General features: G+C 36.3%; 1 protein-coding gene across 1 annotated transcript in view; it reads left to right on the top strand.

Annotated features, from left to right (window-relative positions):
- The window catches only part of LOC149426516 (uncharacterized), an 89,515-nt gene extending 76,226 nt beyond the window's left edge, over positions 1-13,289 (top strand). The window contains exons 4-8 of the mRNA XM_089631469.1: positions 1,564-1,954; positions 7,508-7,650; positions 7,801-8,339; positions 8,680-9,805; positions 10,388-13,289. Coding sequence (XP_089487595.1) covers positions 1,564-1,954; positions 7,508-7,650; positions 7,801-8,339; positions 8,680-9,805; positions 10,388-10,617 — 2,429 coding nt within the window. The 3' untranslated portion in view covers positions 10,618-13,289. The remainder of the gene's footprint in view (positions 1-1,563; positions 1,955-7,507; positions 7,651-7,800; positions 8,340-8,679; positions 9,806-10,387) is intronic.
- The last annotated feature ends 1,590 nt before the right edge of the window (positions 13,290-14,879 follow it).

Raw genomic sequence — 14,879 nt, 5'->3', positions numbered from 1 at the left:
AGGTTTCAAGATACCTCCCGCGTGGTGATAAAATAAAACGAATACGATAAAAAGGAAATAATGGAATCGAATCGGGGGAAGGGGCCGAAACTATATTTAACGGTTCGAATTCAATGTGAAACTATTGGGAATCGGTTCGCCAAATGGTGCAATTCATGGTGCTAATGCATACGTATTATGTTATAATACAGAACCTAAACCTTCATAATGTATTATGTCATTATTCAATATTATGCGACGCGTCCATTGTCGCAATAAATCACAATAAAAAATTCCACTCTCCTTATAATGATTCAATTTATTTAATATTCAAGATACTTTATTAAACGAGGAATTTTGCAGCATTGCAAGCATGGTAAAGTTGATTACATTCGGTATCATGAATACTTTTAAATTACTGTTAATATGACGTGATCTGATCTTTCATGTTATCGTTATTTATAAATAATAAAGTGTCGGTACAAAATTATCAACTACATAACATTCAACTAAAAATTCGAATGTTAGTTTATTTCGTATGGTAGGTATATATGATATTTCCGACCTTTGTGGCACAGCGATTAGATCATCGACTATGGAATTATGGATCCGAATGTTGCGGGGTTGCAACCAAATTATGGGCAAACATTTTTCTGTTAATTATGTCTAATGTTTCACATTATATATTATGTACACCTCCTCAGTTTGAATCTGGTGAAATACACCGCAATTCAGAATCGAAACGTTGCATAAGATGACTTGCTTTAACTATGTTTTGTAAATCGATCTTCCCAATCTTCATCTTCCGCTCATCCGGCACCTCTTCAACATTCACACTTATTTTAGGGCCAGTTATTTCACAGAACAAGTCATCAAAATTTGAAGTTAATGTTAAAATTCTGTGAAAGTTCTGCTATTATTCACATGAAACTAATGGCCAATGATGGATTAATAACAGTACTTGAATAAAACTTTCACATAACTTGAATATTAACTTTTAAATTTTATGAATTGTTCAAATTCTGTGAAACAACTGGCCCTATATCTCATAACATTCCCCAAACAGCACAGGGAAGTAAACCTCTTCACATCTCACACCTTAATAGCCTAAAATTCAATAGTACCTATATGATTATTGATAGGGCTTTTAGGCGAACACAACACTTCCCTCTCCTCTTGCCAACCAACCTCAACATCTTATTTGCTTCAACCAACCTCAACACCTTAACTGTTGTGTTCGCACAAACAGTCTCCAACTCGTCTTGGAAGGAGTTTTATAAATAATAGGTTCTTTATTATTAATCAGCGATGTATTAATAATCCGCGTATTATATTGGTGACTCGTTAGTCGACCTAACTAAAAGTTTGCTAATTGGAATCTGGGCCAGTGAGGTTGTCTGAGAGCCTTCGCGCTGTCCATGGCGACAACTGGCCACTGGCTCCATCTTGCGGACTTCCCCGCAAGCTCTACGCACTGCCATCTGTGCGTGCAACTACAAAGCTTCCTAACAGTTGCGTTCATACAATTTTGCGTGAGTACAATAAAATAGTGTGTACAATAATAAGTTTTTATTTTATTTTCAGATTGCATCCACCTTCAGCTGTATCGCGATGCCAAAGATCATGCCAAGGGCGGGCTGCCCAAGGGCTCGCTCTCCTTGCGCCACTACCTGGGCTGCGAGTCCGGCTTCACCCTGGACAAGGAGTCCCACACGCTGGCCCTGCTGTGCCGGGGCGGGGGCGGCGCCGTGCTAGCCCTGGGCGCGCCCGACACTCTGCTGGCGTGGAGGGCCAGGGTGGCGCGCGCACTGGCAGCCGGCGCCTACTCGCGCTGGCCCGCCCTGCTGGTTGGCCCCCCCTCGGCCAGCGGCCTCAAGGCGGGCCCGGTGGCTGTGCACGTGCGTCCCGCGCGCTTCTGCATCGTATCGGGAATGCCACCCAAGGTGCTCGCCGTCTTTGATATTGCAGATCTGAGGTCAATATCATTTTTTTCTTTTGTTTTATTGAATACACACATATTAAAATTTGACATTTAAATTAATAAACTAGCCAATCAGGGAAAGGGGAACGAACCTAGTTGCGAGGAGCGTGGAAGGCGTCGTGACTGTCCCTCTTTCTACCGAATCTGACAGCATCCGTGCAACTCGCATTGTAATATCACCATTTGGTCTTCGAAAATAAGATAGAATTACTGGTCCTACGAATGAATTGATAGGTTTCCTGATAAACTTTTAGTAAAATACCAATATATTGTCACGATGTCGGAACACGTGTTCATAAAAGCTAACATTTTCGCATTTCGTCATTATACAGGGTGTATCGGCACGTACCCGACAAACTTTAACCAGCTATTCCTTAGCATATTTGGAGTAAAAAATCTTATGTGCACTTTGCTGTCCGGTAACGTTTTTTTTTATAAAAAAATTATTATTCATATTTTCACCACATGTCACCACTGTTTTATCCTTTGTCAAAGTTTGAAAACCCATCTGGCAAATATTTTATTCGAATTCCGTTGAATAATGCACGTGTGTACCTATATTGGCGCACTTTTACAATCACAATGAAATGGCACGGCACCATTCGTCTCATTTTTAACTATTATTATTTAGTGTGTGCGAAAGAGCGAAGACGCTTTTTGACATACTGGCTTATAACAGCTGTTGAACACGAAACGCAATGCGTAAACACGATTTAATTAGACACTTTTGGCTTCAAATGTGTTATAATTTACCCACCTCATTTAATTTTAGCGTCGCTACGCCAGGCGGTTTGTCATCCAGATCCTGCGCAGAAATGTCCCATATTTTACAGCGCCCTTGAGGTGTTTTTGCACAAAATGGCGCTATACAAGTCATCCAAGTATTATATTGGACTGCGCTGCAAACCTTTGCTTTACTTTAGCGAACTTCACTTTTCTGCGCAGGGAATGGTTATTTCAATGTGCATTTTTCGGTGGTCAATATACAACTGATGTCGTAGTTTATTCTATACATTTTCGAACCCTCCTGGTGCCGAAAAAAAGGTCACGTGGTTTGCCTCCAGTTGGTCAGAATGATACCCGAATTTCATGTTACATGCATAGCTCTCTTCACCAAATATAGGTAATAGGAAAAATGTCTGTGTTTTTTTCGATGAAACGTACAATAATTTATAAACTCCGAGAAGATACATTATATTTAAATAAGACGGTCAAAATGGAAAGAGTTGACATCGCGTTTGGGTTCCACCCAGGCGTCGTGTGTTCAATTCCTCGGCTGGCTAAGTCCTCCACCACAACATAAGCAACATTTTCCAATTACTGTGGTGGTAGTAGGAGATTTAAAAATATTGTCAGGTTATTTGTAACCCAGGAATGTTGTACATCTTTCTTAAAAAAAAAAAAAACATATGTACCTACCGACCATTTACACCTCTGTTTGCGTCGTACATTCATCAGAGACATACGTTAATTAATTATCAACTTAATTGACAGCCCTGCCATCGTCGTCACTATTAAATTCCATTTACCGACTGGGAACACAAGACAAAATGTAACATTCTTCTGCAATACATACACAATCAACTATCAGACACACTAACTAACCAATAGAATAGATAATCTGGGCAACAAATGGTACTATTGATATATTTATTCAGCACTTTGTTGAATCCTACAAATTATAGTAGGTTAGGTAATGTAGGTACTTTAAGAGCTTTATCTTAAATGGAGTATTATTTTAGTGTAAATTTTATTTTATGTTACTGTTACACATTTTACTAATATTGTTTTATATTTAGTTTTATCAGTTTAACGTTATTTCATGCTTTAAAAACTTTGTTTACAGTTTTCGATAGCTCACTAGGTATATTCTTTTATTATAATCCATGTAAAAGCCCAGCTGAGTGTAAACCCAAATAAAATTATAACCTACATCTTACAGAAAGTAGACATAATATCAGAGGAAGCTAAAAAGTTTCTAAGTAAAAGTTTAAAGGGATAAATGTAAGTACTATCTACTTTAAATAAACCTATACATAGGTTTATGTATAGATTATAGTTAGGGAAAATGAAATGGTTATAAAATAATAGTTAAGAAAAATGATAGAAGATAAGGATGATACAATGGGAACAGTCAGGATAATTATTCAAAAGTTCTCGCCTTCTTTTCTTAATCAATCACATAGGGATCAGTGGCAAAAACTGACAAAACAACAAAACTGCAGGGCACCAAAAGTAGGTATTCCCTTCAGGGCCTTCATAGGTGCAATCCAATTTATTGGTATCTCTCACCCCCATGAGGGACATGCGATAAACGGAGTTAACACTAAACATGTCATGCGGTAGCCAACTGCCTCCTGCTTTTATTTTGCCCGATATAATATGTTCTATTTATTAATTTCGCCATGTTTGCTTTGGCCATATCGAATCTGCCTCGTGTTGTGTGCTCGCGGTGACGTCCGTGGAAGGTTACGTCATTAGTCTGAGCTGCCACTTCTTGTACGTATAGTTGTATGGGTGGAAGTGCAGATAAAGCATAAAGCAAGTGCCGAACACAAGAACGTTGGATCCGTTATTGAATCAATTTGGTGGGTTTATGAATTCGAGCACCAAGGAATTGGGGCCTTAAAAATATTATCACTAGCGCTGTATTTTATTTATGTTTCTCAGAAGGTTATAAGATCAAAAATCCAAGAAAATGTTGCCTGTCATTTGCCACAGCGAATGTAAACAACGATACAATATTATTACATTTTATGTAAAATACACTCGGTAACAAATTATGTACATAGATAGGTAAAGCCGTGAGAGTTGACTGTAATAAAAAAGCTTAGCATTGAATGTATTTGTGCCCTTTGTCTTGTCTACTCCTACTTATTGTCACTAGCGGAAGAGGGACAGCAAGTGTTTACGATGATTGTAAAATAATATTGCTAGGAAGCTTAATATTGGGTGGTGCAGATGTCGCGAGTAAAATAAATATTTCGTTTGCATTGTTATTAATTAATTTATTTATTTGTGTCAGTTTTTATGCTAAAAATTGTTTATTTTGCTTTTCATCTTATTCATTTATTGAACCACTTATACTGCTAATAAATATAAGATATAGACAATGGCTGATGCACATATCTATCAATGTAGATATGTTTTCAATTAACCTAATGATTTATAAATATATATTCATTTCCCTGCATAGTTATGCCATTGTCTTATGCCGATGTCCTTTATCTCGTTTACACTTATTTATTGTGACTAGAGGAAAAGGGACAGCAAGTTTATGTGTTCACTGTGTTAGAATATTCTGAGAGCTCTACCTTCCAATCGTTTGTTATGCATTTGAATTCAGTCCTGAAGATTATCACATTCAGGTAATCTATTTTAATAACCTTCACTATTTTATTATCAATGAAATAAAACAATATCCGGCATATCAAAAAACATTATGTATAACCGACTTCAACATGCTTTGGCTTAGATGGATTGTGAAATAGTGATTAATTGTTAAGTCTAAACGAAACACACTGTATGTAAGTTGTGCATCTGTGTAATGGTACGTATACATTTGCGAACCGAAACGCACACCGGCCACGAATTACGGAAAAGGAACAAAGCAACCGCAAGTGGCGTTTTTCGCAATTTGCGGTTGCTTCGTTCCTTTCCCGTACGTTGAGGTTCAGCTTGGCAGTTCGGCTCGCGTATGTATACGTAGCATAAGGTGATGAAATCAACTATATTTGATAGACCTTTATCTGCCTATCTATATTTATCGATAAATCCGGAGGGTTTAGAGGGCTTTACAAATGTATCTTGTTCACAAATTCAAAGGTGCCGTCGGCACATGTCATGCAATGTGTGTGACGAATACAGGATTCGGTTATACATTTTGGCCTTCCACATTGACCGCCCCTGGATCGGCGGTCTAATCAATCTCAGATAAATTCTTATCCACGAACACTCGAGCATACTTAGTCTGAAAATAGTTATATTTTTATTTTGATAAAGTATCCTTTACAAACGACAATTTTTGGAGTATTTATTGAGTGATGCAGAGATGTTATTTCGTGGTATTTATTCAGTGAAAGGATTTTGTTTGACGTGATATAATATATGTTTGTACATATAATCCACATTTTCTAATCTAGAAACATCGTACCTGTTATCAATAGCCACTGGCGAACGTTCAATTTTAGTCGTAAACACTTTTTTTCAACTACTTGATATCTGTGTTGCAAGAAAGATAAGCCTTGACGTGGTAATAAAATAGTTTATTTTTAAAAAATTACGAAGTGACATGTTTTATTTAATAACATGTTTAAATTTCGTGTCAGCTTAAAAGGAACAAAAGGGTATATCTATGAAAGAGCCGATTATGAGTTCTTTTTAGCATACCCTTAAGTAGGTTTTAGTGAGATGTCCATTTTACAAAAGCTACTTTTAGTAGCCATAGTTCACCCCAAGTGGTTTGCTACGTTTGGTGATTTAGCAGGGGTGCCCGGGTTCATGGGGTGAGGTTTGTCTAGGTCTTACCCCTAATGTGTGGCGGGCCGGATCGGGAGAGACCTTTGACTTCTCCAGCCAGACTATCTCGACCCATTGCTTTGCACCGCAGTGGGAGGGATGGATTCATACGTCCGTCACTCCTGGACACATTGACCCCCAGTTTCCTAACCTCCCCTCGTACCTTTTTCCTTCCTAGAACTTCCTCGCCTTCCTTTCCCTGAAAGGCCCTTTACACAGCAACCCCAAAAATGACATAGGCCCTGACGGATTCATTTTCCTCAGCGCCTCCTGTGTGGAGCCAATGTAAAAAAAGAACCTCTGATCCCAAATAATTCTCCACAAACTTATTTCTACTGGCTTCGAAATAATTTTCGTGGGAATATTTTTTGTTTACTAAAATTATGGAAATGTTATAAAATTTAAGATTTTTTGAAATGAATAAATTGATTCTAGATTATTGACATTGCCATTGGAAATAACGTTTTTTTTAATATTTAATTTTTTTTTCTTTCTCGATTTTTTTCTTTTGGTTTATCAAGTTGCGCATCCCTTGCATTAGTTGTATTTATCACAAAGTTATTTATTTTATTTAAAATAATAGCGTTTTTTCAAATGTCATAGATTAATAAATGATACTAATTGCCCTAGAATTTTTTTATGAATCAAAAAACAAACAAATTCGTAAGTTTAGTACACTTGCCATTGTTTTTCGGAGGAAGTGGCAAGGTCAAATCAGTTCGCATGATGGGTTTATTCCAATGACTAAATAAAATATCCTCTATTCAATGGTTTATTCAGAGAAAAGCGGCCATTGAAAGGGAGATTTAGGAAATAATTGCTAGGAGGGACCTACCTAATGAATATTTTTCTTGCATTTTATCCTCGTCTTTGTTTGCAACCACGAAGACAAACAAAATTTAAAAAAAAAACACTAATGGATAGCTTGTTACTTGGAATATTGGAACCCCCTGAATGTGAAGTCAGAAGTGACATATAAACATTGAGTTTACGAGAGAAATTCATATATTTTTTTTTTTTTTATTGTAGGCGATATGGTGTGGTTGATGGAGGGGTATGCTTCGAGGCCGGATCTCGCAGTGGGAAACTGGGGGGTGCTTGGCTGATAAGAACTGATCGTCCGCACGCACTGGTCGCTGCACTAGATGCCGCCGCTCCTGCACCAAATAAAGGTACCTACCTGCTGCCAAACTGTATCATACTAGACTTGTCCTGAACAATCACCTTATCTCATAAATACATTATTATTTATGTTGAATAAGTAAATTACTTACTTCCTATTTTGGTTCATTATCTTTCTAATTCTTCTTTCTCTTTAACAGCAAGTGAAGATACACAAAGTCTAATAAACAGGCGATTCTCCGAGATCAGTGAATCTTCCAAAAACATAGCAAATGTGAGTTTCGCTCCCGGCTGGAATATGTACAGCAGTGACCAGCAAACCGACACGGCCAGCACCGTGAGCTTTAACGATTCTGCGTCCGTCTCCGAAGTCAACTCTTCGGACAGAGAGCAGCGAGCAGTCAACAGACACATGTACGCCGGGAAGTGTGTCAGCTGCATGAGCCACCTCAGTTCCCCCACTTCACCTATGGGGAATAATTCATTCAGCAGCTGGAACACCGAGTCTGACCGGGCGTCGCTTTACTCCCAGTCTAGCGGAGGCACTTCGGATTACTCCATCCCCAGGGGAGCGTGTGCCAATGACGGATCAGTCTTGAACTTGAAATCAGTCAGTATGTGTGGATTCCCTCCAAATGTACGGCCAAAGAGCATATGCCCGTGCCGCCATTCTCAAAAAACATTTTCTGGCCCTTATGAGAATTATGATGTGCCTAAACCGCCAATGCCACTTATCCATGTAAGTTTATTTAATGTAGTCTAAGTTAATTGAAAGTGAAACTTTATGTTTATTTTTAAAAGTTTTTAACAAGGTACATAGACAAACCCTTAAATCATGGGTATCAACCCTTAATCATCTTATATTGTAGGTTTTGTGAAACTGAAAGTATTTATAAAAAATATATTTTTGTCTCAGGATCATTGCCTTTCTCGAAAAGAAGAAATTTATCTACCAAGTGTTGTCTGCTGCAATAAGTAGTTTCAATTCATTGAACTTGAATAATATTACGCATTACTTACTTACCCATGTACCAACAACTGAAATTAGTATGTTTAATTTTTTGTTTTGTTTATTTTAGGAATATCCCAAAATGGTGGCAGTTTCAGATGCTGAATCTAATTATGACAAACCAAAGAATATAAAAAAATGTTTACTTAAAAATAACTGTAATTGTAAAATAGCTTCTACAAATTCTGAAGCGGGTTCTAAAAAAACAGTTCTTTTAAATGAAACAATTAAGGATGATACCACTAGCAATGCTAAAGATAACTGTGATATTTCTAATTCATCCACAAATCCATCTACGCTAGATTGCCATTCAAACTATGTCAATATTGACCCAGTTGATAACAAAACCAAACAGCTAAAAGAAGAGAGTAATAAAAAACTCTCCGATTTAACAATGACTTTAGAGAAATTTGAAAGCTCCGCCGAAATATTAAGAAATGCTGGATTTAGTCAGGATGAAATTGACGAATTAGAAAGTACGACAGAAAAAGAAATTGCATTAGATCCGTGTGATAAAATTACCCCCGAGGCAACAGTTGAAAAGCACGGAGGTTATTTACTAATGCTACCTGTTGATGTAAAAATCGGTGGCGAAATTGCTCACAGTCAGAAAATAATTGACGAAGGTAAAAATTTATCCAAGAGGAAATCAAGTTCCGCTGATTTTCTTCAAAAAGCTGAGGAGTTTTTAGATATTTCCAAAAGCAACAGTCATAAAAACTTATCAGTGGACCTCAATCCATTGAGAAAGAACTTGAGGAACGAGTGTGTCAATGATAACTGCGTGAGCTGTATTAAGATTCCACAAGACACCAAGACATGTGTACAGAATGTAATAGATAAAGGTTTGAAACCTGAAAACTCTCTGCTCACCAAAATAAGGGAATCTGTCAAAATTCGTAGATCATGTAGCGTGCCAAGTAAAACCATTAAAAACAGAGATTCTTCTAGCTCCAATGATTCTGGTGTGTCAACAGGTTCATTAAAGTACCACAGAGGTGATTTTACAGATTTGGAGATTACCCCCCGTTACCCCTGTGGAAGACACAACATATTATATTCCAACCCAACTAATAGGAAGGCCACCTCGGACACAATGCAGCATATTTCATTTCAATTTGATGATGCTTTCCATTTACCTAAATCACATTTGTGCGACACTGGTTCTATTCAAGGGGGCAAGAGAGATACAAGAGGTAATAAATTTTTTTTTTTTTTATTTAACACAATGTATTTTCTTAAATAACACTTCTTTAGGATTATTATATTTTAAAAGTCCGTGGATGATACAACCACGATATACCTATGAGTGCAAGCCGGATGTAAGTGTAATGACCAAGATTTGGAAAAGGAACGCTTACGTGTTTTAGACATGTAGAGCGAACCTACGTAGAAAGCAGTATCCGAAAAACGTATGACACATATACCTACTAACAATTTATAGTGTAAGGACATACCCTAAAAATAAGCTGATGGTGAAGAGTGTCTACTTCGCACACCTTTATCTAATCTGTATCATGAATATCGCTCACAAACAACAAGAGTTGTAATAAAACAATAAAACATTTTTTACTGAAATGTATGTTTTTTTTAAATTTCATTCAGAGTTGTTCTTTTTAAAGCTTGCACTGTCATGTAGAAACACCTTCAGAAGTTACCACACTTTAAGCTTGCACTCTCACGTAGAATCACTTTCAGAAGTTACCGCACTTTACGCCTTGTGTATTTTAAAAGAGTCAAAATGTATCTCTCTGAAACTATTATGTATTTAATTGCAGCGTTTTCAAGCAACGATACCCAGAACCTGAGAAGCACCAGCAGCTGCAGCTCCGAGGTTTCCGACTACCTGGATACCTTGTCGGTATCTTCTGTCAGCTCCAGCGAAGTGTGCAACCGAAGCACGGCACGGCCCCGCTCCGGCCGCGAGTACAGCTCCATCCTTCCACAGCAAGCGGCCCTCCGCCTGCCGAATATGTGCCACTGCTGCTCATCGGCACAGATTGTATAATTACTTACTTAACCTGATCTATCCCCATGTAAGGATGTCGCAAACGTGACCCATGAAGATTCACTCCACAACATCATGTCACAACTTGCCACGTGATGGGATAGATTCCATTGAAACAACCAGCTTTGTAGCACAAGAATAATATACAAAGCCGTGTTCGGGTTTCGTGCCTCCTTAGGCTGTCAAATTGCCCACCTAGATTCGGCAGCACAGCACTTGAGCTAATACTTCATCCAGCCCTCACAACACCCGTGACCCATTACCAACTAGCAAATAAATAATTAAGTTAAAATAACTAACCACTCAAAAGGGCAAAATAAAGTACATGAAATCAATTTTGTCTATAATAATATATTCCGGCCTTTTCATTAGTTGTGAAGTATTTTTCAACTTACTTAGCTGGGGACGGCTCACGCTCTAGTCTCTCGTTGTCTGGACAAAGTTAATAAAGGTTAGCGAATAGGCCGAACATGGAACACATTCGACAACAGAATCTACTTTATAAATATTTGCTTGAAGGCCTGCATACTTTGTCAATGTCCAGAAAATGAGTCTTAAAGTATCCAGTACATATTCTGCCTTATGGCTGCAATTTGGAATACATAAACTGTTTATATTTTTGTGCAAAATATGAAACTATTTTTAGTACTTTGACAAAATGCCGCCCCCCCTAGAATTTTGCTGCCTAGGTTACCTAAGCCTAAATACGGCCCAGACATAATTTGGGACACTTTATCTGAGCTACTTTTCTAGAAATTTGAAAAGCCATGTTATATTACATACCGTAGATTTGAGAAATACATGAGTGTATTTGCGTTAAATCTGTGATTAACCCAAAATGTTATCATTATTCGGTAGGGTTTGTTTTGTCTTTTAACTGTGGTTTATCCAAAACATTTCATTTTGAACTCTGTTTTAACATTTGAAACTATTATTTTTTTTAGCCATTACTAATAACTAACCAATTCTTTGTTTTAAATGTTAGAACAAGGTTAAAAATAATAAGTTTTGGCAAAACCACAGCTAAAAGATCAAACTGCCCAGCCTTAGTGAAAGTAACATGTAAACATTATTAAAAAAAAATTATTGGTGCAGAGTACAGTAAATAAATTCAATTGGTTAGCCTTTAAATGCCAATTCTATTATTGAAATCTCTAAAATGCAATTTGGTTTCTAGAAATCCAGACTGAAGAAATTATTTGCCAAAATAATTTAATGCTACGTGTTTTGTCTGTTGAACAATTTAAACGTCTTAGGAGTTTTTTTAGACTTAAGTACATAATATTGCATATGTATAATAAACTAATATTATCTACATTCACTAAGAATATTTTATTTTATTTGGTGGATGCATATTTGTGAGACTATTTGTCAAATTAATTATTGTGCTGTTGTTCCTTATTGCTGTTGTAAATATATTCAAAAGTGTAGTTTCAAATTAATTTGAAAAGTCAATTCTAGTGTTATGTAAAAAATAAATTATATTATATGTTATAAATAAAAACTATTGAAAACATAATTTTAGGAAAATAATTATCAATTTATTGAGAATGAGTGTGCTTAATATTTTTTCTAAAATTTTAAAACATGTTTCGAAACTATCTTTTCTGTTGCTTTTATTTAACCTGAATTTTCATAGTATTGTCACAAATTATGTAATTTTATAATAATCCGATTATTCTTCATGATTCAAGTATAGATACAATTTAAATAATTGTTCAGAATATATATTGCAAATTGGCAATAATAATCTACCACTGTGTATATATTATACAATAAAGAATATAAGTCGTTTGACTACAGTCAAAGACTAAGTCAAATGGATTGAAAGAAAGATAGGTATTTTTGAGATGTACCGTACTAACTTGTAATACATACATATTTAAATATATGTACATATTTAATGGAATCATTTATTGTTATTTGTGAATGTCAATTATATAAATTATAATTATTTTTATCCCAACTTTATGAACAACGTTCTCTAAAAAGGCAATGTGAGCAGGATCATGATTTTGAGGCACCGATTTTTGATACTACTTTGTACAAACTTTACAACAGCGGCAACAAGAATTAAGTTTCAGTTGCCTTAATTTTGCTTGAATGTTGGTGACTGCCAAACCCCAGTCGCTCTTGTGCGTTGCCTAAAGTGTTTCATATTACAGCCCTAAAAATATTTTAAAAAAACAAGGCTCTTAAAATTTTGTGAAGGGAATTATTTCATGTAATTTCATTAAATTCTTCTTGAGCTACTCGCGTTATGTCAAACAAAAAACGAAGTAATTTGTGCTTTTCAAAATGTACATGGTTAATGTTATTTAATTATTTTTGCATTTATTAATTTTTTTAAAGACAAATAAAAAAATATCAGTATGTAGAGGTATTTTGCTGCTCCATAATAGAAGCTTCTGGGCTCACTGGGGTTGGTAGCCCCTTTGAGAAGCACTGGCCTAGTAGATCTGGCTACATAAGAGATTAACTTAATCTATAACTCAATAAAAATATAAAATACGTAGTGCTGCTTAGGGGGAACGTTGCTTATAAATAATCTGAAACCAATAATATAAACATATTTCTGTATCCAAAATATTTATTAAATTTACAAGGTAAAAAGATGATGTTCTTAAAATTATACATAAATAAATATAGGTGTCTACCTATTTATATCAATCATATTATTTGGAATTTGTTTTTATTTTGCCTCCTTCCTTTGCGTTTTTTTTTATTTTGTTTCAGCCAAAAATCAATTACTATGCGAAGTATTGCGGAGCTTGTAGCAATAGGAACATGAATCATTCAATGGCATTAATGTAATGTAAAACATAAATTGACAAGCTCTTTTCGGACTTCATTATACATATATGTGACGTTTGCTAAGGATACATATAACTAATATAGAAGCCAGAATGTCATAATAATAATAACTAATATTAATTATATCGATTGTCAATGTGCCTACAATGAATTGTGTGAATTGAAGTGTGATTGACGGAACTTCAATCGACCCTACAATACTTTTGCATCATTTGCTTTAAGTATGTCTGTCGAAACACAACCTAAAGTGTGCGAATACAGCAATAATCTTTGGATTTTTCTTTCCATAACTTTGGACTTTGGTAAACTTGTCGAATTCCGCTGCATGCAAAGGATCTTTAAAAAAACACTTGATTTCAACTTGCTACGTTGACGACAGCACTGTTCACGGGGGTTATCTTTTTGACAAGCCCCCTCCCACTCTTGATGTCCATAGAGCTCAGGAAGTTTTGACAAAAAGTTGACCACCACCTCGAGAAGGATCGTGCCTGGGGTAATACCAACCTGGTCAGTTTCGATGTCTCAAAATCCCAAGCGTGTCTGATTTCAGCAAAGAGGGAGATCAATGATTGTCTGGTGCAATTTGATGGAAACACCCTATACAATAAAGACTCCGTTGAAATGCTTGGAGTAAGTATATCAGATTGGTTCCAATATCGGGGATCTATAGAAGCCTGTAAATCTGGCTTCCCAGAAACTGGGCGTCTCGTATATGGCCAGCAGATTCTTCAATAGTAACCGGCTGCTAACTCTATACAAAACTCAAGTACGCCCAGCAATTGAATTTGGGAGCCACCTCTGGTCTGGAGCCCCACATACTTGACGGGCATCTTCAAGAGCCGCATTAATAAATTCCTCCCTACACCCCCTATCTTAACCTGCCTCACAAGACTGCCCAACCGGGCGGTGACATAGCTCCCCTGCCTTTACACTGTACAGTGCTCTTGTGAGGTGTCACTTAAAAAAAAAACTGAACTATCTAATCGAAAAAACTATTTAAGTCGGGGGTTCAAGTAAACATGCACAAAATAAGTTTTTGTAATATATATATTTTTTTAATGAGATAATTATGAGAAAAAATGGAACTTTAATGCATCTTTTAACATCTCCCAGGACATAAATAGTTATTTATGGTAATAATTAAGTTGAAACCAAGTGCTATTTATAATGTTTTGCATTTTAAGCGTGCAGCGGAATTTGTTTATCTGGACCTTTTACAAGGATGGCTATTATTCTTTAAATTAATATGGTCTGAAGTGGACTCAATAATAAAATCTCAGTAAAATATATTTGTGGAAAATCATCATTCTTACGGGTGTAGATGCAAGGCTTGGGTTTGATCTTTGAAAGCCGTTTTCTTAGAATCTATGCCGCCAAACGGACTGAAAGGCTGTGGAAGAATATTTCTTCAATTGGCAATAAAGCCAAATGGGTTCAAAACAGTTGTG

The sequence above is a fragment of the Hesperophylax consimilis genome, chromosome 1, assembly GCF_061612785.1.
Source record: "Hesperophylax consimilis isolate HC1 chromosome 1, BYU_Hcon_1.0, whole genome shotgun sequence".
NCBI lineage: Eukaryota > Metazoa > Arthropoda > Insecta > Trichoptera > Limnephilidae > Hesperophylax > Hesperophylax consimilis.
Note: the sequence above shows the minus strand (reverse complement) of the source record. Positions and strands in the feature narration are given on the sequence as shown.